The 24,417-nt window shown below is 34.8% G+C and overlaps 1 protein-coding gene across 3 annotated transcripts in view; it reads right to left on the bottom strand.

The window, feature by feature from the left end:
• LOC134527647 (xylulose kinase-like) overlaps positions 1 to 24,417 on the bottom strand; it is an 81,553-nt gene that overhangs the window by 35,459 nt on the left and 21,677 nt on the right. For all 3 annotated transcript variants that reach the window (XM_063360511.1, XM_063360512.1, XM_063360513.1), the window contains exons 5-8: positions 23,576 to 23,677; positions 5,493 to 5,624; positions 3,516 to 3,669; positions 1,886 to 2,030 (exon numbers count right to left, since the gene is read on the bottom strand). In XM_063360511.1, coding sequence (XP_063216581.1) covers positions 1,886 to 2,030; positions 3,516 to 3,669; positions 5,493 to 5,624; positions 23,576 to 23,677 — 533 coding nt within the window. The remainder of the gene's footprint in view (positions 1 to 1,885; positions 2,031 to 3,515; positions 3,670 to 5,492; positions 5,625 to 23,575; positions 23,678 to 24,417) is intronic.

Below are 24,417 nucleotides of genomic sequence, written 5' to 3'. Positions count from 1 at the left end.
AAAATTACACAGGGGGGGACGAACGAAAGGGTCGTTGGGAGTACGCGCCATCGTCGTCGTCTGCGCGGCTCCAACACCCCTTGGGAAAACATATATTTTAATTTTTTTTTAAAAATATATAATGCCTATAAATGCACAATACCTTTTCTTTTAAATGACAAGTGACGTAATAAGCTTACTTTTTTTTTATCGATCCTATCGAAGTTGGCTCACAATCGATTAGTCAATTCCAATCTTGAGCCGGCAACCGGTGGCGCCATACATACTATAATATTTTTCACCTACTACACACCACACCCCCCATCCTAGTTTTAATTCGCTGAAATACGTAAAGTATAATTTTTTTTATCATCACGCTATAAGCATAAGTAATGCCTATAGCTTTTTTATTTATTATTATTATAATAGACAGACATGCTACACACCAAATTAAGAATACTATAACTATACTGGTCTAGTACTATAAGAAAACATGGCTACACTTCAGTGTGTGTTTTGTTTCTTCAAAATTTGGCATCTACTACTACTACTATAGTCATAGAGTAGTGGCTGACGAAATAATACTTTCTTTTATATTCAAACTTGAGAGAAATGCAAAAAACAAAAACAATGACTATAAATGGGGAAGAAAAAAAAGATGGCGGCCTGGTATGCTGTGCTACAAGATGATGGCGGCCTGGTGTGCTATGCTACAAGACGGCGGCCTGGTATGCTGTACTACAAGATGGCGACTTTCAGCAATCGATTGTCATACATATATATATAATATTATTTAATTTTTTTTTCTAAGGTTGGCTGTTCTGGTTACTTCCTAGCAGTCGAAATTATTATTATTATTTTTCCAATGTTGAAATAAACATGGCGGCCGGCCCGTTTTTTTTAAATTTCACGCTTAGCAATATAAAAAAAATATAAAACATGGCGCCCGACTAGCAGCCGACAATATACATATTTTTTTTTTTTAAATTTCCCGCCGTTTAAATTGGCCGACTAGCACTATAAAAAAATAAACATGGCGGCCGCATAGCAGCCGATGCGCCTCGTTTAAATTTACCGCTTAACACTATAAAAAAATAAACATGGCGGCCGCCCGTTTTTAAATTTGCTGACTAGCACTATAAAAAAATATATACCTTCTCTTTAAAAATAAATAAACATATTTTATAAGCATATATATACAACATCTGAAATTATTTTCTTCTATATGGTCTCGTGGTCCTGTGGTTAGCATGACGGACTAACGATCCAGAAACGAAGGTTCGAATCCAACCGTCGCCACCCCTCACATTTTTATACTTGTAAAAAATAATTCCGGCGCGCGACACTAGCGCTACCTAGCTCCCTCATTTAGAAACATACACACACACACCCTCACCCTCCATCCCCCCTCCGCAACGAACACGCCCGAAGTTAGCCGACGAGATATATCGATCCTACCGAAGTTGGCTCACGATCAATACACCCAACCACCCTCCACGTGACGTCACCAACCCAGACAAGCACCTGTCAGGAAAACACCTGTCAGAAAAACACCTGTCACACATGCACCTGTCAGAAAAACACCTGTCAGAAAAACACCTGTCAAAAAAACACCTGTCACACCTGCACCTGTCGGACAGGTGCACGACAGGTGCAGGTGCACCTGTCGCTTTGTTGACACTGTCCCAGAACCGGCGTGCTCCCCCTACTCAGGCTTATTCGAAAATTAAACATAAGAAACTACATTCCAATGGTAATTTTGTTAAGCTCTTTTTTTTTTTAAATGTTTATTTTCTCAGTTAAAAATTCGGAACCCTCTTAGAAAAGTAGTACAATAAAATTGTGACTGTGGACTTGGTGCAGTCGCAATATCTCAAGAACCCTGCTTGCAGCTGTCGAAGCTCACCACAGGAGCGCCATGAACGCATCATGCTCCAGTGGACTGCACAGCACGTGGCCTTCCAGCAGCGTCTTGGGAGCCCTCAGGGGCAGGAAAACAGTGTCGCTGGTGCCCAGGCTCACCGCCACATCTCCCTCCCTCAGCCGCATGCCTGCCAACATCCACATTCATACGAGATACACACAAGTTTACTCCATTCAGACACACGCACAATTTGTCACTTTTTGAACTCAGGAATTGGGGGAATCTTCTGTGTTGCACTTTTTTTTTTACCTGCAACTCACCATTAAAAGTTCCAATCTTGATTATCCACTTAAATAACCACTGCATCCGAAATGAGGTACAGACGTGCTTCTCAGCCTAGTCTGGTAGAGCCATTGGCATGAGTTTTAAAGTTCTACCAATCCAACACATTTTTTTATAACTTGTGAGTCTTACAATCAATGGCATCTCACATTCGTCAAATTTATTTGATTTTTAAGATATGCCAATTTCAGTTTCTGAGGTTTGAAAAAACTGGGTAGGACTTAGGATATTGATGACTACTTACATTTGCAAGAAAAATTATAAAAATTTTGACAAGTATATGTAAGCAGGGGCTCCTGTTTATTTTTTTAAAAAAAGTCATTGAGGCAGGCCTGCCAACTTCAATGATTTTATCAATTTTCACAAATTTAAAGTCCGTCAAATGGATTACCGGTTTTTACTAAACTATCATGAATTCTTGAGTTAAGAGATGTGCATGTAGAAGCATCTCAAAATGTCCACATTCAATGGTGAGCTTTTCTTATACAATTCTTTTTGAATTGCCAGAAATCTTAAAAAATTATTGAATTGGTTTGGGAAAGACAGTATTTATTTAAACTAAGTATTATTCCAGGTTAGCAGTCCACAACCATCGTCATGACCACAAACAATTGATTGGGTAGAAATACATATATCCTTTTCATTCTGCTAAATTTGGATGTGTTTGCCAGCACCCTGGTTTTTTAGGAGTAATGTCCGTTATGCGCACGGGTAATTTAAATTGTTTGTTTGTTTTGATGTCCACATCATGTGTGTGCAGGACTTAACTCCTGGGAGGGTGCCGGAGATGTCTGTTGTCTCTCTGGTTAAGGGGAAGCTGACAGCATGTTAACAAAGCAATATATTAGGAATGGTAATAAGATCAGTACAATGAAGAAAAACACAAATAGGCTTAGAAGACTTCGGACTTGTCAGTGCTGAATATTTGAAAGTAGTAAATTTCTTACAGAATTTTTATTGAAATATTTTTCTAGATACTCAAATATTTCAAATATTACTGTATTCACACAAAATCAAGCACACACAATTTTGTCACAAATGTTCCCTGAAGTGCTAAACAAACACTCCCAGAGCACTGTAGCTGGTGGCAGACACAGGCATTTCTTAGACAGCTTCTGTAGAATGTCCTCATCAACTACACGGGTGTTAGTGTTAGTGAATTTGCCTTCCAAAATATTTTTCTTCAAATCTTTTTAATACTAATAATTTGATGGTATTTTAGGAGTTTATTGTCCCATCCCTTCTACATTCATGCTAATGCTGTTTTCTACCTAGTACTGCACACACGCACAACACATCTGACTTCATGACGAATGGATATTTTATTTACCTACGAGGGAGGCTGGGTTGTCTCCCGTGAAGGACACCACTTTGCAGTCGGGGCTGAAGTCGAACCGCTCCACGAAGTACTTGGACACAGTTCCCTGGACGCTGTAGCTAGGGACCGGGTACCCGAGCTTCGACACCAGATCTGGGGCCGTGGCCTGCAATGGCGAGGTCGTCCACGATCACACCTGGAGAACCACTATAGTAAAGAATCTATACACAAAAATTCTGGGTAGGCTACACCAACCAGGGGTTTGTTTCATGAATTTACATTGCGCTGAACGGGAATTTTGTGTATGAAAAAATAAAATAATTTTAATAGTTTAACAAAATTGATGCTGCTTTATTTTTTGATATGAACTTGAATAACGTCTTACTAGACGATCGGGCAACCATGCCAGAAAAATTGCGACAACAAAAAAATTGTGACACCAAACTGCGACCAACTTAGCCCATCATTCACAACTACTGGCTCAACTGACTTGATATCAACATCATAATGATCAGAGAGCATATCTATGTCCATTATCGAACAATGTTCAGTTTACACGTTGCTTCTTACGAGGTCGATGGCTGAGAATCGCTTGAGCGCAAATTTTGCACCTCGTTTGGGGGCTACTTTAATCCCACTGGCTCATTTCTCTCTGCTACCTTTTGTCTCATTCAATACCTATGAAACTTCTCTGCATTTTTAATTGCTTCTGCTCTGGCGATTTAGCCTTTTTTCTTTCTTTTCTCCAAAATATCCTGTTTTTTGCTTAGGAATTTTGCGATTAATGACTCCAAAACCAAAGTTAGTAACTTAGTAGTTATTCCACTCAACTTGCACCACTTAGTGCTCGTATGAACAACTTAAAGATTAAATCATGCAAATCGGTCTATTACTATCACTGACTTAAATTATACGCTCCCCACCAACACTCATTACATCATCACAGCAAATGTTAACCTGATGAGTTCTACATAATGACCAAGAGCAAAGTGTGATCTACTAAGCTATATTTACTTCAATTCTAAGCTTTCATAGTTTACGGGTTTTAAGCAGTGTTGAATCCTCAGCAAGATTAACGACATTCATATTCCTGTAGGAAATTCATGTCAAAAATGAAGAGCCCACTGGCTGCACTAGGCACCTGCCTTTCAACAATTAATCCCAGCTGAGGCATAGTCATTGGTTTAGCTTTAAATTTTTATTTCACATTTTTTATTATGTAATTTTTGGTAAACTTTAAAATATTTTCTGCAAGATGGAAGTAGGGGCGTGAGAAGCCTTGAAAAAACAAATCAAAGACTAATTTTCAAAAAAATTAAATTCAAAGTTTTTGTTAATAGCAAATTACAGTAAATGCCCAATTTCTTGCGATTGTTCGGGGAAGGTTGGACATAACCAACAACTGCGTTATCCCTTATCCGGGAAGATTACCAGTCATTGAAAATACATTAGAACTGTCAGCACACTGATAATGTGAGGAAGGACTCAATTATTCTCACATGCTAGAACATGTTTTTCAGGTAGTTAACATACAACAGCTGACTGGATTATTTGTTGGAACAATAATTAAGTAGCAAAATATTACCTTCATGAATAATGAAATATTAAAATTTTTAGCTTTGTTTACAGTTAATAATGTTGTAATAACCAAGATCTAAGGAGCTATATGCTTATGGTCGGTATTTTTCACTAAGACACAACAACACACATTTTTATTTTTAAACTGATTTATTTTGGGATAAATTGGCTTGGTTTTCAGCCGATAGCCATTGCACCCGCAGCTGGATCTGTGCTTACAGGAAACCTATCGCTGTCTGTCCTCCGATCCTGTTTTAGTCTGCGACAAACATTACGAGCACGTAATATAAAGATGATGGTATTTTAAACCTATTTAAAACGCCCTTCAGAATTTTTGCGATTTCCGAGTTTTACCCTCCTACATGGGAGCCACTCTCAGCTCGGCAGACCCTGGTGCCGGGGGTAACTCACGTCCAGGAGCGTGTTGCACCACTGCTTGGAGTGGATGTCGAGCAGGTTCATCCCCGAGCCGTCCGAGTGGTCGATGTCCGCGTAGTCTCCCAGGAGCAGGGAGCACGCAAAGCTGCTCACCAAGGAAATGCGCTGAGAACAAAATGTGCATCCATCCAACCTGCTGATTATCTGTTGGTATTTAAAAATTGAATCAGTAAATAATAACCAATGTTCTATATCAGCGTGTAATGATCAATAATGGTAAATTATTTATATCTGTAAACACTGCTGCCAAAAATTACGGATATTCCGTAATTACTACAGATTTAGACTTCCAGTTACAGAAATATGGAGTATTATTTACTTATAGGAACAGAAAAACTTCATGACAAATCTGAAATGATGTACTTTTTGTAAAGTAATTAACATAAATACAAATCCTGAAACTTAATTTAGCTGCATGATTTCAAAATTATTTAATGTGCGAAATATCTAGGAATGAGTGTTAATTATTCTCGAGAATCTGGTATTTGGGATTAAATTTATCACCTTTTTTTTTACTTTATGCATACATATGATTACAGACAGTTGAGCCTTGAAGTTGGCTGCAGTGTTTAAATAATGTATTTCTGTAAAATAGGGGCCACAAATAACCTTAAAATCATGACTACAGATGGTATTAAATAATCTAAATGTTGAAAACAAAATTTAAAATAAAACAATTTTGATCTAAAATTCAAAACTAATTTAGGTAATATCAGAAGTAATGAAATAAAAATTACATTCTTAAAACAGTAATTTTTTAATTTTGAATTGTTAATGCTTTAGATTTCACAAAATAATTTTTTTTATAACATTTTGATTTTCGTTTTAGAAGTGGTATGAATATTATGCTGTGTCTGAAGAAACTAGACAGATCGTAGCAGCATTAATTCATCAATATCTGGATACTTGTTAATTACTGAATTAGAGGGTTACTGTTTCATAGACAGCAAGGTCTCTAAATTTGGAGTACAACCAGCAGGGTGGCCATCCAAACCCAAAAAACAGAAACATATACTTTTTCTAGATGTTTTATAATTTTTCACTGATAAAAAAGTAATATTTACATAGAAACCAACCAGTATTAATTGTTACACTATTTCTAACACTGCGGTAGTCACAATGCACTTACGGGTCAAAATCATGTAGGTGATGAATTTGATTTGGAGAGAATTTTCTTGATTAAAGCTAAAATAAATTATTATTTTTTGTTTAATTTACCAATTATTTTAACTGATAAGTCATCTCCACATATAATCACTTTAATTCAAAACATTCTTAGATAAAATTTTATTCCATCTTACATACAAGAAAAATAATTTCGGGAACGCGTCCATAATGCATTGAGGGAAATTCAAATGCCCTAGAAACACATTAAATCAATTGATTTTAAGTAACTGTATTCTGAACACTGCTGAGACACAGTGTGCTTTTTTAAAGATTCTTACATGCTTTACAACAGATTGAAAAAAAAAATTGTTATTTCTATTAATTAGAAATTTGTCAAAGGAAAAATTTGTAATTTAGTGAACGCAACCATAAAATTACAAATTTCAGGGATAGGAGTGGCCCTTGGCTTTAAAAAAAGGTAAAATGTAGACTAAATCTTTAAAAAAGTAGACTTTGTAGACCATCAAATCTCTATAAAAGATACTTCAAAAATCAAGCCTCAATCATCAAGAACGACAAAAATTAAAAATGTTACGAGAAGATTTCTGTATATACCCCTACCAATTTGCCGGTTAAGACTAGAAATAATGTAAATGCACTTTAAAAAAATAGATGTCAGATAATTTATTAATTTAATAAACACTAAAAATATATTTTATTTTAGAATAGTTACAAATATTTTTTGTGGAGTTTAAGCTTTGATTTTCATTCCTCTCACTGAACAATTCATTTTTGGCTTTGGATGGGGATTGGCTGCCCTCCCCCCTCCCCGGCCCATCCGAAGAATCACTATTATTAATCTTAATTTCACAAGCACTAAGAAAATGGAACGGGAACATACAAAAAATCAAGTTCATTTAAAAAAGATTTCAAATACTTACAACAAAATAAAATATATAACTTGAGCACAATTTTGCATTATTACATCATATACAAATATTCATTTAACATTTAAACATAATGCTTTAAGCAAAAATACAAAAGGAAACACTGCTTATTTTGCTTAGCAGCACATATCTTCTCGTAATGTTTAACTCTTTTTAGAATGGGCAGTAAAGAACGTAGTGATGAGATTATTTGTTTTCTTTCCAACAGATTTCTAAAGAGCCTGAATATCTTTGTCTTCTTTGCTTTCTTCCTTCTTCAAAGACATAACACCTTCCAACATTCCTTGAACAACTTGAGCTTCCTTAGGGTCACCTTTCTTCAGAGCCTTTCGAAGACGTTCTGTGGCTTCACTAAGCAAAAAATTTGTTGATTCTCTGGTGTCACTAAGTTTCCTATTCTTTTCTGTTAGCCTACTTTCAATTTCTTCAATGCTTTTTGACTTGACATCTAATAAATTGATGAATGCCAGATGCACGCACAAAAAAGTGTCCCATTATGCACATTGTCCTGTTACGATGTGTCCCGTTACACTCATTGTACGCTTGCGCTGCATCTATCTATCTTCCACTCAATTGGAACAACCATTGATTTGACTTTGAGTCACATTAAACTTGAAACACTCCCATTCGTTTCCTACTTTTCCTATCATCGTCCTATCCTTAATAGAATAACACAGATTGGAAGAAGTTAAATAGCAAACGTGTATTAAAGTTATAGTTAAAATAATCTCTTCGTTAAAGTAATAAACATAGTTGAATTAATGAGTGCAAATAAAAGTAAATTTAGCAATTAAATTGTAGATTTCATTTCACTCCTTCTTTGTATCCATACAAAATAGTGATAATTCAATAAAAATGATTCAATTTTATTCATAAAAGTATGCAATCATTTCATCAATGTTTTGTTATGACGTCACGTTAAACTATCGTCCGTAAACCGACTTTACAGACAACCAATTGTTTTAGGTGGAGAATCTTCTTTCGATATCTGCATTCCCATGAGACAAACAAAGTGCAGCTTTAATTACTTTGGATACAAGAGGAAATTTTGGTGAGACATCCATCTTCTTCAGTTCCATGTAATAAGCCCAATAATTATCAACACGTGAAGATGCAGCTTCACTCTCAGAAGGTTCATTTTCAAACTGTAGGCATTTCCATTCATCAACAAGCTGATCATCTGGAATATCCATGGATAGTGATTTTGCTACTTTCCTCAAGTATCGACAGCTTCTTTCAGATTTTCTTCCCGGTGGATTAAGAAATCCAAGTGCTTGTTTTAGATACACTGAGTCAGTCATTACTTTTGCCACAAGATATTTAGCACCTGCAATATAATGTACTTGAACACTTTTCAAAAATACAGAACTTCTATTTACTATTTCTGCTAACTGAGAAAGTTTATCTCTTACTTCCCCTGAAAGTACTATCTGTTGTAACGGCACTAAATTAACTGCCTCAACTTGCTACTTGCCCAATCATATGAAGATGACTGTTTCACTTACAGCAGAACTTTTATACACTCTGCCAGCGAGAGTTCCAATAACTTCTAACAACTCTGAATGCAAAACATGAATTAACGGAGCTTCACTCTGGAAACACTTGGTGAATTTTTTAAACAATTTAGCAGAAGACATTATAAAATGAAGTTCAGCTAAGATCCCTGGTTGTTTGAGTAAAGATGTAACCTTACTCACACTCTCCTTCTGTAAAACATCTTTACTTTTCTTAGATGGAATGTGCTTCAAAAAATATGTTTCTAAACCAGCACATTGTTCAGTTAATCTTTCACCTGTTAACCATCTAGTAGAAGTGTGTTTCAAAAATCTGTGTGCTGGTAGATTCTGCTGCTGTTGAATCATCTCATATTCTTCCCAACTTGAAGGTCATCCATGAAAATAGCAATACACGCTAATCACTAATGTCATCACATCTTCACCAAACACATCCATAGCTTTCAAAAAAGCATTATGCACAACATGAATGGGACATGTTCCAATATCTACCAAACCTTTATCAAGTTGTTAAATGTTAGGCCTATAACTATTTTTACTCAAGTTTTCAGGTTGGCATTAACTACTTAAGTTAAAATAAAAATAATATAGATAATGCTGTAAAAAATTGAAAATGTTTATTACAGCAAGCATTGACTTGAAGAATAACTCCATGTAGTTTTTTTGTAAAATTTTACTTTCCCCTCAGTTACACTTTCCTCTGAATTGCACCATTTTCAGTTTTCCCCTCGAAAAGTGTAATTCAGGGGTTCCACTGTAGTCATAAACTTACAGTAACAGAGAAAAATCGTGCTTAAGGTCAACTAATGCCTATCTCGCTATCTCCATCAAATGTTACCATCACTGGTTAGAAGGGATCTTCTCTAACCGGATTATAATCCCTCCAACACATTATGTCATGTGAGATACACTGCCTGCTAATAATGAATACCACAGCCAGGACCTCAACCAGAGGGTAAACTATATTACAATAAATGCAATTTCTCTATAATGTAACTTGATATGAACAAATTTATTTAGATTTAGATTGATTTCCATACAGTTATTGGTACGAAAGGTCAAGCATGCTCTGCATTCTGCAGTAATGTAGTATTTTGCAAATTAGTAATGAGCAAATTTATGAATATTTTAAAAATTCTTCAGTTTAAGAACAAAAAAAAGAGACAGTGTAGACTGATTTCAGAAAAATAGAGACTGATAGAGGCTGTTTTAAAAAAAAGATACTTTTAGCTAGAAAAGAGACTCACTCTGATGCCTGAAATTTTTGTCATTGGATTGCCAGATGGCACTGCAAGCAGTCTTTCCAAAGTGTTTTCAAATGGGTTGACAGCGTTTAATTGTTTGTCTGGATTAACAATTAAATTAAAGTGGAAGGAAAGTTTCAATTTGATATACGAATACCGTACATCAATTCAGCATCATTTCGGGAATGCTGTTGTAATATGTGTTTAGCGTAAAATTATATATTTTTGTCAATATAATGATAAACATTCGAGGCGACTACAAAATAACCTTAAAAATATTTCATCTGAAATTGTGACACAAAAAAACTAAGACAATAATGGAGGAAACGTCATTTCGGGAACGTTCTTGGACTAAGATGGGCATTCCCGAAATTATGTTTTTTTCTCTCCTTGAAATGACTATATTAGTCTATTTTTATCGTTATTTATTTATATTTTTGTCAAACCAACAGTCGGAAAATAAAGTCTAATGATGAAGCTAATGAAAACAAACTTCAAAACAGAATGTTAAAAAAAATTGTGTTGCATATATGTATTAGACAAAAAGAGAAGGCTAAAGAAAGGAAATGGAAGTTTTTTAGAGAACATGACCATAGAATAAAGAGAAAAGAAGAGAGCAAAAGAAAGAGGATAATACTAGAAAAAAAAACTGAAAAGAAAGCAAAATCTATAACTGACATGACAGAATGAAAGAAACGAAAGCAAAGAAAAATGTGTAAAAAGGAATTTAAAAAATACAGACAAAAGAAAAAGTTGTTGGCAAACACAATAATACCACTCCAGATTCAGAAAATGAAAACATCCCTAATTCCCAGTCAGTATCACACAAAAAAGTTGATAGGAAGATAATTAGAAAAGATAGAGAGAAAGCATTTAGAACTATAAAAAGTAAAAGTATTCAAATAACGAGATTGTAGCATAAGGTGGATAGATTGAGAAAGAAATTAGAAAGGTGTAATAAATCTTCATAAAGAACTTCAACAGCAACCACCAATAATGATACTGATGTGACAACAAACCCTTAGGTCAATGAATTAGTTAAAAACCATGATGTCCCACGTGTAGTGCGAAAAAAAATTACTGTTTAGCGAGGTAATTTCAAAACAATTAGAGCAAACTACTCAAAATTTACCAAAAAAATTCCAAAGAACGGAAGTGTTAAAAATAACTGAATATTATGAAAGTGATGAATGTGCCCCAGAAAGAAGAGACTACACTATCAAAGGTGAAATGAAGAAACAAAAGCTTATTTCATGTAATTGATTTGCATTCTAAATTTGCCAAACAAATAGGAATCAAAATATCCTATCCAACATTCTTAAGACAGAAGCCATTCTGGGTAGTTCTACTTGGAAACATCGTGAAACATGCCTTTGCGGCAGGCACAAAAATGTTGGGTTTATGATTAGTAAACTCAACAGTTTGAAACTACTGACTGCTAAGATTACACCAGAATCAATACCACAACACAGTTGTGAAGTCACATTGCATAACTGGATGTTTGGCTTTTGCATGGTGTGCAAAGACATTGATATGGATCTGGGAGACAAAGATGATAAAATAAATTACTGGCAATGGCAATCACATAACAAAAACAGAATCATAAAAGGAGAAAGCAAAGTAATAAGAATCACAAGGAAGATATTGGTCTCAAGAACAGCCAAGAAACTTAAAATTGCATTAGCAGCATCCATTCAAGATATTAAGAAGCATTTATATGGCATTTATGCAGACAAGAAAAGAAAGAAAAAAGAAAACTTAATTATCAATTCATAACCGAATCTATTACACAAAAGATGACAATGATGATACGACACAAACACAGTTGTTTGCCACTATAAGTGATAACCTTGACCATAGCGTTTGGACTCATGTAACACCTGTTTTACAGAAAATATTAATCAAAAGACCATGAGCTGACAGGTACATATTTTCTGATGGACCTACCAGTCAATACTGTAATTGAAAAAAACATTCATTTATGGCTAAGGAAAAGATTTTATAGTTTTATTTTTACACCAATTTCATTTTTTTAACAAAATGTTATTATTTTTATTTTTTATTAATTATTTTTATTTATTAATATAGCATATTATCTAACAATTATGACACATAACAAAACAATTTCATTTTGAATGATGGATGATGTATACTCATAACAAAAATAAATCTGCAAGCACTTGTATAAAAATGTACCAACATCATAATGTCGAAATGAGTTACTAATAACTGTTGTAAGATCAAAAAAGAGTAAAATAAATTAATAAAATCTACTTAGTTTATTAATTTTTGTAAAAACTAAATGCACAAAACATTACATTCAATGAATTTAATATATTAAATATTATGTTTTAGTGATTTGAGTAAGTTTTTATTAAAAAATGTTGATAAATTTCATTCAAGATAATAATACACCTATCCCTCTCTTAGCAAGTCTTCAGATTGCACGGATTCATTTAGCACAATGTTTATTTTACTGCCCCAGTCTTGAATAGTACGTCTGTAAATTTCAGTTAGCGCAAAATCTCCACAGGAAAAAAAAAAAAAAAAAAAAAAGTCGGGCATGACGCCACGATGCCTGTTTCAACTTCTGTAAACAACAGATGTGCCGTGGCATACAAGGGAGGAAGAGATACGCGTGCAGGTCTGACTACGCTATCGGCTGTTGTACAAACATCATCTATGGCAAGTTAAATTGCTGCTATGGAGTGTAAAGGACCAAATTTTTTTACGTCCGCGCGTATGCCGCCGTGCTGTACCGTTGTCGCCTGGCCACGAACTCAGTCTAACCAGTGGCAGGGAATTTACACAAACAAAAGCAACATCTGCCCATTCAGCTGCCGGTAACTGTACGTGCTTGATCACTCATAATGCAACGTGTTCAAGTATTTGAGACAAAATTATAAGTATTACGGCGCGCAGATTAACATGAAGGCCACGCTTATGTTGATCGCACTTTAGTTTTAAGCAAGTCAACTGTAGGCACAATTTTCTTTTAAAACATTTTTAAACGTTATAACCTTTATCTGTTAGTCTGCGTCGCCGTGGTGTACCGTTTATAAAAAGGTAGCTAGCGCTAGTTGGCATCATTCATGTTTGGCTTTGTTGCTCCCCGTATAGAGCGCGCACAGGTAGTCGAATATCGATATTGATATCTCGCATGCAACTCGCGCTCTCTGTCTTGTGCCGAGTTTACTACATTTAATAGCCCGCACTCTTTTGAAGTAAGTGTGTACTACGACGATAGTTATGTATTAGTTCAGGCTTACATTCGGGTCACAGATTTAGTTTTTCTATTTAAAATTGAAGAAAGGTTTTTGTTGCATGACTTATTAATTTAAATTGTTTGGCGTGCTTTTTTAAAATCTACTTTTTAAATAAACGTACTTTCCATGAATGGGTTATGTTTTTATGAATAACTTTACCTAACAAATATTTTTTTTACGCATAAAAATCGCACCCCTACTTTTGAAACTTTATTTTATTATAAATTGTGTGACGATTATGCGATAAGACACAGTAAGCACTTTAATTTTTGAAAAATTAAAATATAATTATCCGGACAGCAATATCGGTTCCACTGTCAGTAAAGGATAGTTTGGAAAGGTAAGTGACATGAGTTGAAGGTCATGCCCGGGCGGACGATAAAGTACCCGTTACATGGTGTCGTATTTGTCATACAAAGTGCGATAGGAGGCATATAAAGATGAATGGTGTGACATATTTATAGTTGAGTGTTATTCTACGCATTTATATTACATGAAGTATATTTTCCTACACAATTTTGGAACACATTAATTAAATTAGCCATGCTATGTATGGAAATAAATGCTACAGAAGAAGCGATTTCGAATAACACGAGCATTTTTAGGAACAAATTAGTCGTGCTAAGTGAGGGATAGGTGTAGTTGCATTTTGGAGTTTCTGGTGTATTAACTACATTTCGGTGTAATATCGTGTATTGACATGGTTTTCGGTGTTATTTCGGTTTTATTTCAATTCACCATATAATCTTAAGACACTGATCAATGAAACCCAAACATTGACAGCTATATGGACTTTTAACATGCAGGGTCATGGAATAGACGAGTGCTAAAACACATGCCAGAAAAACAAGTTTTGATAGGCAGAGATATTAGACCAGCTGAAGATTTTGTTAACCGTTTTCAAATTCAACAATTCAAGTTAATCAGATTTCCAGATTTCCACATTGACTCAATGAAGATGTTGATTCCAGAGGATGTAAGTGATACCTGGTAAAATGAACATTACTGAAATCACATGGTAAAAAGCAAATAGCTGTTTTGTAAAATTATTTCAAAACAAACAATCCAAAGAAAGATATGGTTGGTGTCTTAAAGAGGGGATCAGAATGAACTTGAGACAATTTATGTGAAAACAAAACTTACCTTTAGGACAAATACATATTTACCAGCAGTTTATGGATAAAGTAGTTCTGATAATAAGATTTACAGACATATCTGCACGTCTGCCAGATGAAAAAAATAATATAAAATGTGGAGCTGAAACCAGTATATCTCATTATTTTGACAAAGATAATGAGATATACCGGTATACATCCATATCCTGCTACCTTTTTGTTTATTGATGTACCAACTCAAAAGAACAACACATACAGTAGGAGAAATATTATCACAATTTTAAATTATTATTTAATTACTTTTCTTATTTCTTGTTAAAGCTCAGGTAGCACTACTGATATGCAATAGACTTTAGAGTATACTTTCTCCATAAAAACTGTAATAACATGCTTGTTATATTGAAATTTACTTAATTTACTTGGACCTATACAATTTTTTTGTTGTTAAATTCACTTTCTAATATAATTATGTCACGTAAAAAAAACCGCTGTGAGCAAAATAAAAAAAAAAATTCTGTTTGGAAGCTTTTGTTTAATTCTAACTTCTTGTGAACAAGAAGTTTTGCTCATTTTGATAGAGAATTTATGCAGTTATGCTTATAGTTTTTAGAAAAGAATCATAATGAAAGAGCACGAAAATTAATTATAGCAACTACGTTAAAAAACCATCATTGTTCGTAAAACAAACTTTGAGTGAATTATTCGTCGGTAGTGGATTCACCAACTAAATTCTACAGGACATGTGGATAGTCAAGTCAAGAACCACATTGCTATCGAAACTGTAAGTTTGATACATTTTTTCGATACCGGAATGCTTGTTCATTTGTATTGAATTAATTTTTGAGTCGCCATCGTACAAAATACAACTACAGTAGAACCTCGATGATACGTTCCCGTTTCATACATTTTCCCGTGTCATACGCCGATTAATTTTGGTCCCGCCGAAAGTACAATATTTACAATGGTTTACTTTCCCGGAACATACACTTATAATTCATTAATTTCCCGTTTCATACGTTTTTACGTAGCGGAAAAGTCCTAAAAAGCACAATTTTTTTTGTTATATTCCTCCTGATAAACTACGTTTTAATGCTTTTATTTTGAAAAACGTTTATTGTTTACCTTTGCAAACGTAAGAAAATAACTTTATCACATCATAGATATGGATAGTATCAGGAAGACTGTGCACTTCGCTAGTAGCGTCCATGGCCAGCACCAAGCGAGACTAGTGGCGCAAACTAGCAATGATTATGAAAATGGCGCACGCGCTTTACCAAGGCACGGATCTCATATTTTGTGCATTCATTAATCTTTGAACTGAATATATCCGTTTGTTATTGTTTTTTTACGATCAGATTGTTTTGTAATTTACGTTTATCAAGTTAAAATTTTATTGAAAATTGTTTTGTTGCATAAATTTGTTTGTAAAATGAAACAAACAAGCAAAAATTTCTGATTTTCTTTTTATAATAGCCTAATTTTTTTAATTTCTAATTTAGGCTTGGTGACTTTGCCCCCCCCCCCCCCCCCCCCAAAAAAAAAAAAGGACTTCATAACATTTTGTAAGGCCACTGTTTCTCATTTTGTATTTCACTTCTATTTTTTATATTGATTTTTATACTCAAGTCTTTAAAGTTGTTTGCAGTTTGTATTTTTGTAATAAAGAGGGAATTTATATAGTTTAAAACTAATTTATGTTATTTGTAATAATTGTTACTTAATGGGAAAATATTTTTCCCTGGAGTATCAAAAGTATCGAAAGTATCGAACTGAAAAAACAATATACAATCGAGTATCGAAAATGTGGTATCATCCCACCTCTACCGGAAACGCTAATAAATATTTAGTTTATGATAAAAGATTACATAGTATATAGACTAATTTACCATTGAATTAATGTGCTACTAAAGCCAAATACCAAGTAGATGAAACAAGTAATTTAAACCTTGGGAATCAGAACAAAAGTATAATTTCTCACACAAAGTTGAAATGCTAGTGAAATAAGCAAACAAATATGCACAAATATTACATTTAAATAGATAAGAGATTTTTCTTGTTAATGGTTATAGTTCTTATTATTTTTAACAAAATCAATGGAAATAAGCTACTTTTTGATTAAATCTAGAATTATTTTTAATGTTTTAAAAAAATGTTCCCAAAATGACTTATTTACCCATTCTATGCATTAGTTTTGGTGATAAATAAAAAAAAAGTCATTATGTGTTCGGCCCTGCTATAGACATAAAATTATGACGTAACCCAACATTGGAGCACAAAAAACCCAATGTAAAACAAAGTTCAACATTTAATAAATGTTTCAACTCCATGATTTTGACCCAATATTCTTCAATGTTGAGAGTTTTTTTTTAAAAAGTAACAAATATCCTGGAATCTATGCACAAATATATATTTGTTACATCACACTCTGAGGCACCATGATAGATGAAATTCAGCTTGTGCCCAAAAATACAACTGCTAAAAAAACAACTTAATAATACCAGCATTGAAACAAAGACTGAACATAAAATACAATACACAACACAGTTACTGGGTTATGATACAAAATTAGAATTTGTATAGCATTAATTTAAATCCCCAGACTTTGCTTCTCTTTCAGACCACAGAGTGTTCTAAACAGTCAATTATTGTTAAAAATAGTTACAGTTCTAAAATAAATTGTAAATATATCCTTGATAATTCTGGACTTATAGTTCCCCAATTTCACAGTCGCTTAGTTTAACTGTATGTACACTTAACAAAATAATACTGTGTTTTAGACTATCAAATTTCAATACACTTGAAATTAAACTTAAAAATAATTTGTTCACTTATCCAGTTACTGTTAATTAATACTAGTGATGTGTCGGTCCTACTTTTTTCCCGGTTCTCGATTCGGTTCCAGTTCTTAAAAAATCTGTTCTCTGTCTCAGTTTCAGGTTAACCTCCACACAATTTAAAGTCGCACCAAAAATACAATATACCCTAATAAATTGTGTATTTTATTAACATGACTCATCAGCTACCTACTGTAGCATAATTTAGAGAACTAACAAGTCACTTAGCCCTTACGTAACACAGTTGCTTCTCGGGTCACTAGATGCTAGCGCAGCACTGAGCCAATATCTAGTGATGCAAAATAACAGCTCTTTTTTTTTTTTGCTGGATCAGTATTTAATTTACACACACCAATAAATAATTGCTTGAAAAAAATGTACATATTTGTTCACAAGATATTAGTAAATTTATAAAAAATAAATAATAAAAACTAATACTGGAGTAGCAAGTACTGTAGGTAAGTATTATAAAGGGTAAGGAATGGAACACACAAGTAACAGAGGTCTATTTAAAGAGTATATTAATACATGATATGTTGGTTGTATTAAAAATGTAAGTAGAGATCCAGAAATTTCTTGAGTAGCAAGTTTTAAAATCTTTAAGTGACAAACATCAAATCTTAGTTGAAATTGGAGGAATTCTTGAGTATAAAATACATTTCTTTAGTTAAATGACATACATAACCAACCACGTGACATGTTATATATATATATATATATATATATATATATATATATAAAAATAAACATATAAACATTACATTAAAAATTATATAAAAAAATTAGTCCACTTACAAAAAAAATATTTTAGGAAAGCTATTTTTAATACTTATTTAATAAAAATAATAAAAGAACCCTTTGTCTTGCAAAACCCAACTTTTCAGAATAATGGAATTACCGTATTTACTCGTGTATAGCGCGCCCTCGTGTATAGCGCGCACCACGATTTTTGCAACTAATTCCAAAGAAAAAAAAAATTGAAATTTTTTTTTCCCCCATAAATAAATTTTACTAACATTTTGTGGTACCTGATTATTTAAATTGATGTGTGGTGATGCGTCAGGAAAATACATAAACTCTGCTGTCTAAACGGAAGATAATGAAGCGCTATATCGTCACAACTGGTACCTGGAAGGAAGGAAGGGAGGGAGGCGTGCCGCGCTACGTTGCTAAGCTGGCGCGGAGAACTTGATGACTCACCGGTGAGGAATGGTGGAAGCGAAGAAGTTGCCGGGGGGGGGGGGGGGGGGGGGGGGAAACTGGTGACAACATTCTCTCTTTCTCTCTCTCTCTTTTTACTAGCTTCTGAGCTGGCTTTCTGTAAAGGGGGGAGGTCTAAAAATAAACAAGAGACCATGATGTGCGAGCTTGCGCGCGCGCGCGCGTGTGCGTGTGTGTGTGTGTGTGTGTGTGAAACAGAGGCCTTGTTGCTTGTGCGTATGTGTGGGGGCAGGCCACCCGTCACCCGGCAGTTAACGACTTCCACTCCTCCCCGCCTAAAAATTTTTTTTCCCGTGTATAGCGCGCATCCTTATTTTTTTCCTTTACTTGAGGGGAAAAAAGGGCGCGCTATACACGAGTATATACGGTATTATAGACATTGGATCATTTGGCTTGACAATCTGACTGGGGTGGAAGTGCTGAAGACAGGAGAGACATACAGGCATGTCAGAAGGGCATATGAAGGGAAAAACATCCTATGGTGAAGGGGGTGGGAGTGATGTAAAAACTTGGCCAGCTATTACTAGAGGAATGAGAGAGATGGTGTTAAGTACCAATCTTGTGTTCTTTAAGGCTTTTAGAGGTAGGACAAGTAGACAGAACAAACAAATATTTTGTTTTGAGTGCTGAAAGACAACTTTAAATCATATCAGTATATTTTTGATAAGTTTTAAAAGTATATCGAGCCTGTGTTATTTTTCTATAGGTCTACTTTCAGTTGAAACTGTCATCCCTGTCTGCTACTGAAAAGAGGAACAAAAAAAGGGTCAAATCTTCCTGCCGGTGGTATCTTTCCATGTCGGTGGACTAGCGTCAGCGCAAGAGGGTGTAGAGAGGGTAGAGGAGACTGCCCTTAGTCGGTGTCGTCGCCTGCAATTTTCAAGGATTTACGAACCATTCACTTGTCACATAGGGCTTGAAGTGAAGTTAAAAGAAGTGTGTGTTAGTCGCTGCACCCTGCAATATACCACAGCGTTTTACCGGGGAAATTATTTGCTGTTATGCTTTCAGTAGTTACTGGCACGGCACCCACATGGAGACATGAGTTAATTTGTTGAGAACCGGGACTGACCCATCCCTACTTAATACTAAAAATAAATAATTATTACAAATTTACTTTATATAATACATGAAAACAACTTACCATATTTACTCTTACATTAACCATATTTATATTGTTACATTTTCCCGGGCAGTGGGAAGTATACTTCCCACAGAGTTAGTTTTGTTTAAGGGCCGCGGTAAATTATTTTACCACCTTAGACTTCGTCTGCCATCTGTCGGTTACTTCAGTAAACTATAAATAAACAGTTGGTAACTCTTGAAAACAAATGACAGGCACTGGGAACGAAGGAGAAGGCGCCAAAAGCTGCACTAAATACAATTTTACTACTTTATTGACATTGTGTGATCGTAAAAGTAAGTTATGATTTGAGTGAAATTCAGAAGCACCAAAAATGAATGTTACATGTTATGGTAAGTGAAATAATGCTTTGAGTTTATTTTATCATGTAATTGGAGTAATAATTTTTTCCTAACCTCACATTTTTGTTTTTACTTGCAGAAAAATGTCCAGCAAAAAAGTGAAGTTGCGCTAAGAAAAATAGTTTGCAACTTTTAGCCCCCAATTTTACAATTATTGACAATGAATGAAGAAAATAGTAACAGAAAGTTTCATTGAGTCCATATTGACACTTTTTACGACATTGTGTGATCATAAAAGTATTGTTGGATTCAAGTGAATTTCAGAAGCACTAAATATGAATGTAATTTTGTTCTGGTAAGTGAAGTAATGCTTTGAGTGTATTTGATCATGTAATTGGAATAATTTTGTTTTCCTAACCTCACGCTCTGGGTTTTGGTTACAGAAAAAAATGTCCAGCAATATTTCAGTGAACTACAAAAGACAGCAATTTCACATTTTTGTCTTCCTGCAGCAAAAATGTCCAGAAAACATCAGAGAATTTCCACCGAGGAAGCCCTTGAGTTATATTTTGCACTTCCAAGTGACACTGATGATTCCGACAGAGATCCGGACGAAGGAGCAGAAGAAGAATTTTGTTTGATCGAGAATCAGGAGAGTAGTTTTTGGACGTCTGATCTGCAGCCAGGCACCAGCACAGAACCAAGTAGTGTGCACATTGTAGATCAAGTGAGTGATAGGCTTGGCAGATCTATTACACAATGTAGCACCAGTAGGGCACCCAGTAATTCATGTAGGGAAAATGTGGAATCTAGAAATGATGATAGGGATAGCTGTGACACTGAAGTTGAGCAGATGGATGAGAACTGGTCTCAGGATGCTAGTCAGTTTGATTCGCTAGCTGTCAATATGGATGTTGATGGAGAAGTCACTCCTATGCTAACTCGAACAAGTACAGAGAAAGACTTTTTCATGCAAATATTCAGTAAGAAAATCACAGAAGACATTGTTGAACAAACCAATTTGTATGCAACACAAGTGAAAATGAAACGGAGGAGCGGCAGTGATATTAGTGAAACAACAAGCAACTGGGACAAAACATATGTAGAAGAAGTCCAAGCGTGGATTGGAATGAACATTCTGATGGGTTTGATAATACTGCCACAAGTTGATCAGTATTGGAGTTCTGATCCTGCACTCGGCCAACCTACGATATCGCAAGTAATGACATGTAAACGTTTCAAGAAGATAACTGAAACAATTCACATCAATGATAATCAGACCATCCTTCCAAGGGATCATCCAAATAATGATAAACTTCACAAAGTTAGGCCTCTTATCACAAACCTCAATAATACTATTGCTGAGGCATACACTGCATCTAGTGTGTTGGCTGTTGATGAGAGTATGATACCTTTCAAGGGGCGCTCATCACTCAAACAATACATGCCCATGAAACCTGTGAAGAGGGGCTACAAGGTGTGGTGTCTAGCCGATTCTAGAAATGGGTATGTATTGAAATTTGAAATATACACTGGCAAGTCTACAAATGGAAGGATGGCTGATACACTTGGTGAAAGGGTAGTACTCAGCCTAACGAGAGATCTAAAAGGAAAAGGATGTGTCGTGGCATTTGACAACTTCTTCACCACTGTAAATCTGATGAAAGCACTTCGGAAGGATAACATTTATGCCATTGGCACTGTAAGAACAAACCGAAAAGGACTTCCTGCAATGTTGAAAGAGAAAGTGCCACTGAAGAGAGGAGAGTTTCAGTTCCAGTGCAAAGAAGGTGTTGCAGCCATCAAATGGATGGACAGGAAACCAGTAACCATTCTCACAACCTCAAACAACCCTATGTGCACCACGACAGTCTCAAGGAAGAACAAGGATGGGACAAGTTGTCATGTGAGCTGCCCAACTGGTATTGCTACATACAATGAGATCATGGGAGGCGTTGATCACTTCGATCAACTGCGGGAACGTTATGCAATAGGTCGACGTTCCCGAAAATGGTGGCACAGAATCATGTATTACCTCATTGACTTAGCAATCGTAAATGCATTCATCTTGTGGAAGATCAGCAGAAGAGAATGGGCATCTCATGACCAGCTTAGTTTTCGGCTACGACTAGCAAGACAGTTGGTAGCTAATTTCTCAAACAGAAAACGAAAAGGAAGACCTGTCAGCTTCCTGAGCAACAAAAAGATGGTTCCAAAAGAGGTGAGGTTGACCAAAGTAGGTGACCACATGCCTATTTTGGAAAAAACATACAGAAGGTGCCGTCTCTGCTCAACGAAAGTGCATGACAAGAGAACAAGGTATATCTGCAAAACATGCAATGTTCCATTGTGTATTGAACCATGTTTCAGGAAGTTTCATGGAAAATAAAATGTGTTTGACATCTCAGGGGGTCATTGTGTAACTATGGAAGAAAATAGCTTTTCATGGAGGATGTAAGTTTGAAGGACTAGTGAAAGACAAAGAAGTGATGTTACATATGTTTTGTTACTGCTGCGGGCCATGGGAAGTATACTTCCCACCATTAGAAATTAGACAAAATGTAAAGAAAATATTTTATGCCTGATATTGATGTATTTTAGTTGTATAATATAAACTAAATCCAAAATTTAGTTTTTGTACCATTGCTAGAAATAAATGGCCTGTTAAAGGGTTAATGTATAATGCAAATGGTGTCAAGAGGTAGGAAATTTTTTACAAAAATTTATGTTATTCTTCACCAATTCTGTAGAAGGGTTGATGTGTTTACTTGTCCACTGTCCATTGTGTTTGTCCCTAATTATATTGTCTATTTATACATGTATTTGTTATTTGTTTAATGTCATGCACACCCTAGAAGTCTCTTGAATGTTGGTGTGCATGGAACAAATAGTAAATAAATAAAATAAATACAATAATTTGCAGACTATACCCTGATTTTTCTAGAAATTAAAAATTTAATGACAATTCAAAGTGTTCCTTGCCATCCCTGATGCAAGGAGCCCTGGAGCTGGAGAAGAGTCAACCTAAGAAACAAGGGCGGCTCCAGAGAAACTTCTCTGGAAGGGCTATCATAAGAAGAAAGGATACTTAAATAAGCCAAAGATTGGCGCTGAATATTTACCCATTTATAGTCTCAAATACAGAACTTTATATTCCAAATTTAGTTTCAAATACAGAACTTTAATAGTTTCACACAACTTATAATAATTATAATGAAAAAAATGTTAAACACATGAATTTAAGTGTTTAAGTAAACATAAACATACCCTCCAAACTGAAAAAAATAAATTTGGGCTCAGAAGGGCGTATTACCACCCCATCCCCCTCCCACCACCCCCTCTGGAGCGCACTTGCTAAGAACCTCCCTTAACCAACATTTTACCTCAGTGTTGTTGTAAATAGATGGTCTCTTCTGGTACAGCTTGGCTATCTGCGACGCGGTGAACCTTTCGTACGCTGTTGAGCCGGTGATCTCAGCCATTCTCTGACAGAGTGCACCACACACATCAAACATGAATAACACAGGCTTTGGAATAAATAACTTTTATTTGGGCCACACATCTCGTCGAAAGCGATTTCATTAGAAACTATATCACACTATGATGCAGAACACAAATATTAGATAAATATATGCAGTTTAAAAAACTAAAGAAACATGCTTTTAAAGATTATCAAACTAAAAAGTTAAAAATAATTTTAAAATTTAATTTATGACAATAGTATATAAGCAATACTAGTATAAATGAGAAAAAGCTTGAGGCGCTTTGTGCCATATTTTTTGTATATTAAGCACCTCATGCTTTTTTCTCATTTATACTAGTATTGCTTATATACTATTGTCATAAATTAAATTTTAAAATTATTTTTAACTTTTTAGTTTGATAATCTTTAAAAGCATGTTTCTTTAGTTTTTTAAACTATATTTATTTTTAACTTTTTAGTTTGATATTCTTTAAAAGCATGTTTTTTTAGTTTTTTAAACTACGTATATTTATGTATAATTATCATAGGGAAATGAGTTACCGACACTACCTATTACCATCTGAGATAACTATTTGGAGTTGCAACGTCACAAAGAAATGGTAAAGTCTCTCCGAATCATTTACAGTTAATGTATGGATATAATCTTAGAATTTACCGGGAAAAAAAAACTTTTTTTTTTTTTTTCGGCGTGGCCGGGAGTAGAACCCTCGATCGCTGAATCCGAAAGCTGACGTCACAGAA

This window comes from Bacillus rossius, chromosome 1, assembly GCF_032445375.1.
Source record: "Bacillus rossius redtenbacheri isolate Brsri chromosome 1, Brsri_v3, whole genome shotgun sequence".
In the NCBI taxonomy this organism is placed as follows: domain Eukaryota; kingdom Metazoa; phylum Arthropoda; class Insecta; order Phasmatodea; family Bacillidae; genus Bacillus; species Bacillus rossius.
This window is presented reverse-complemented; position numbering and strand designations above follow the sequence as displayed.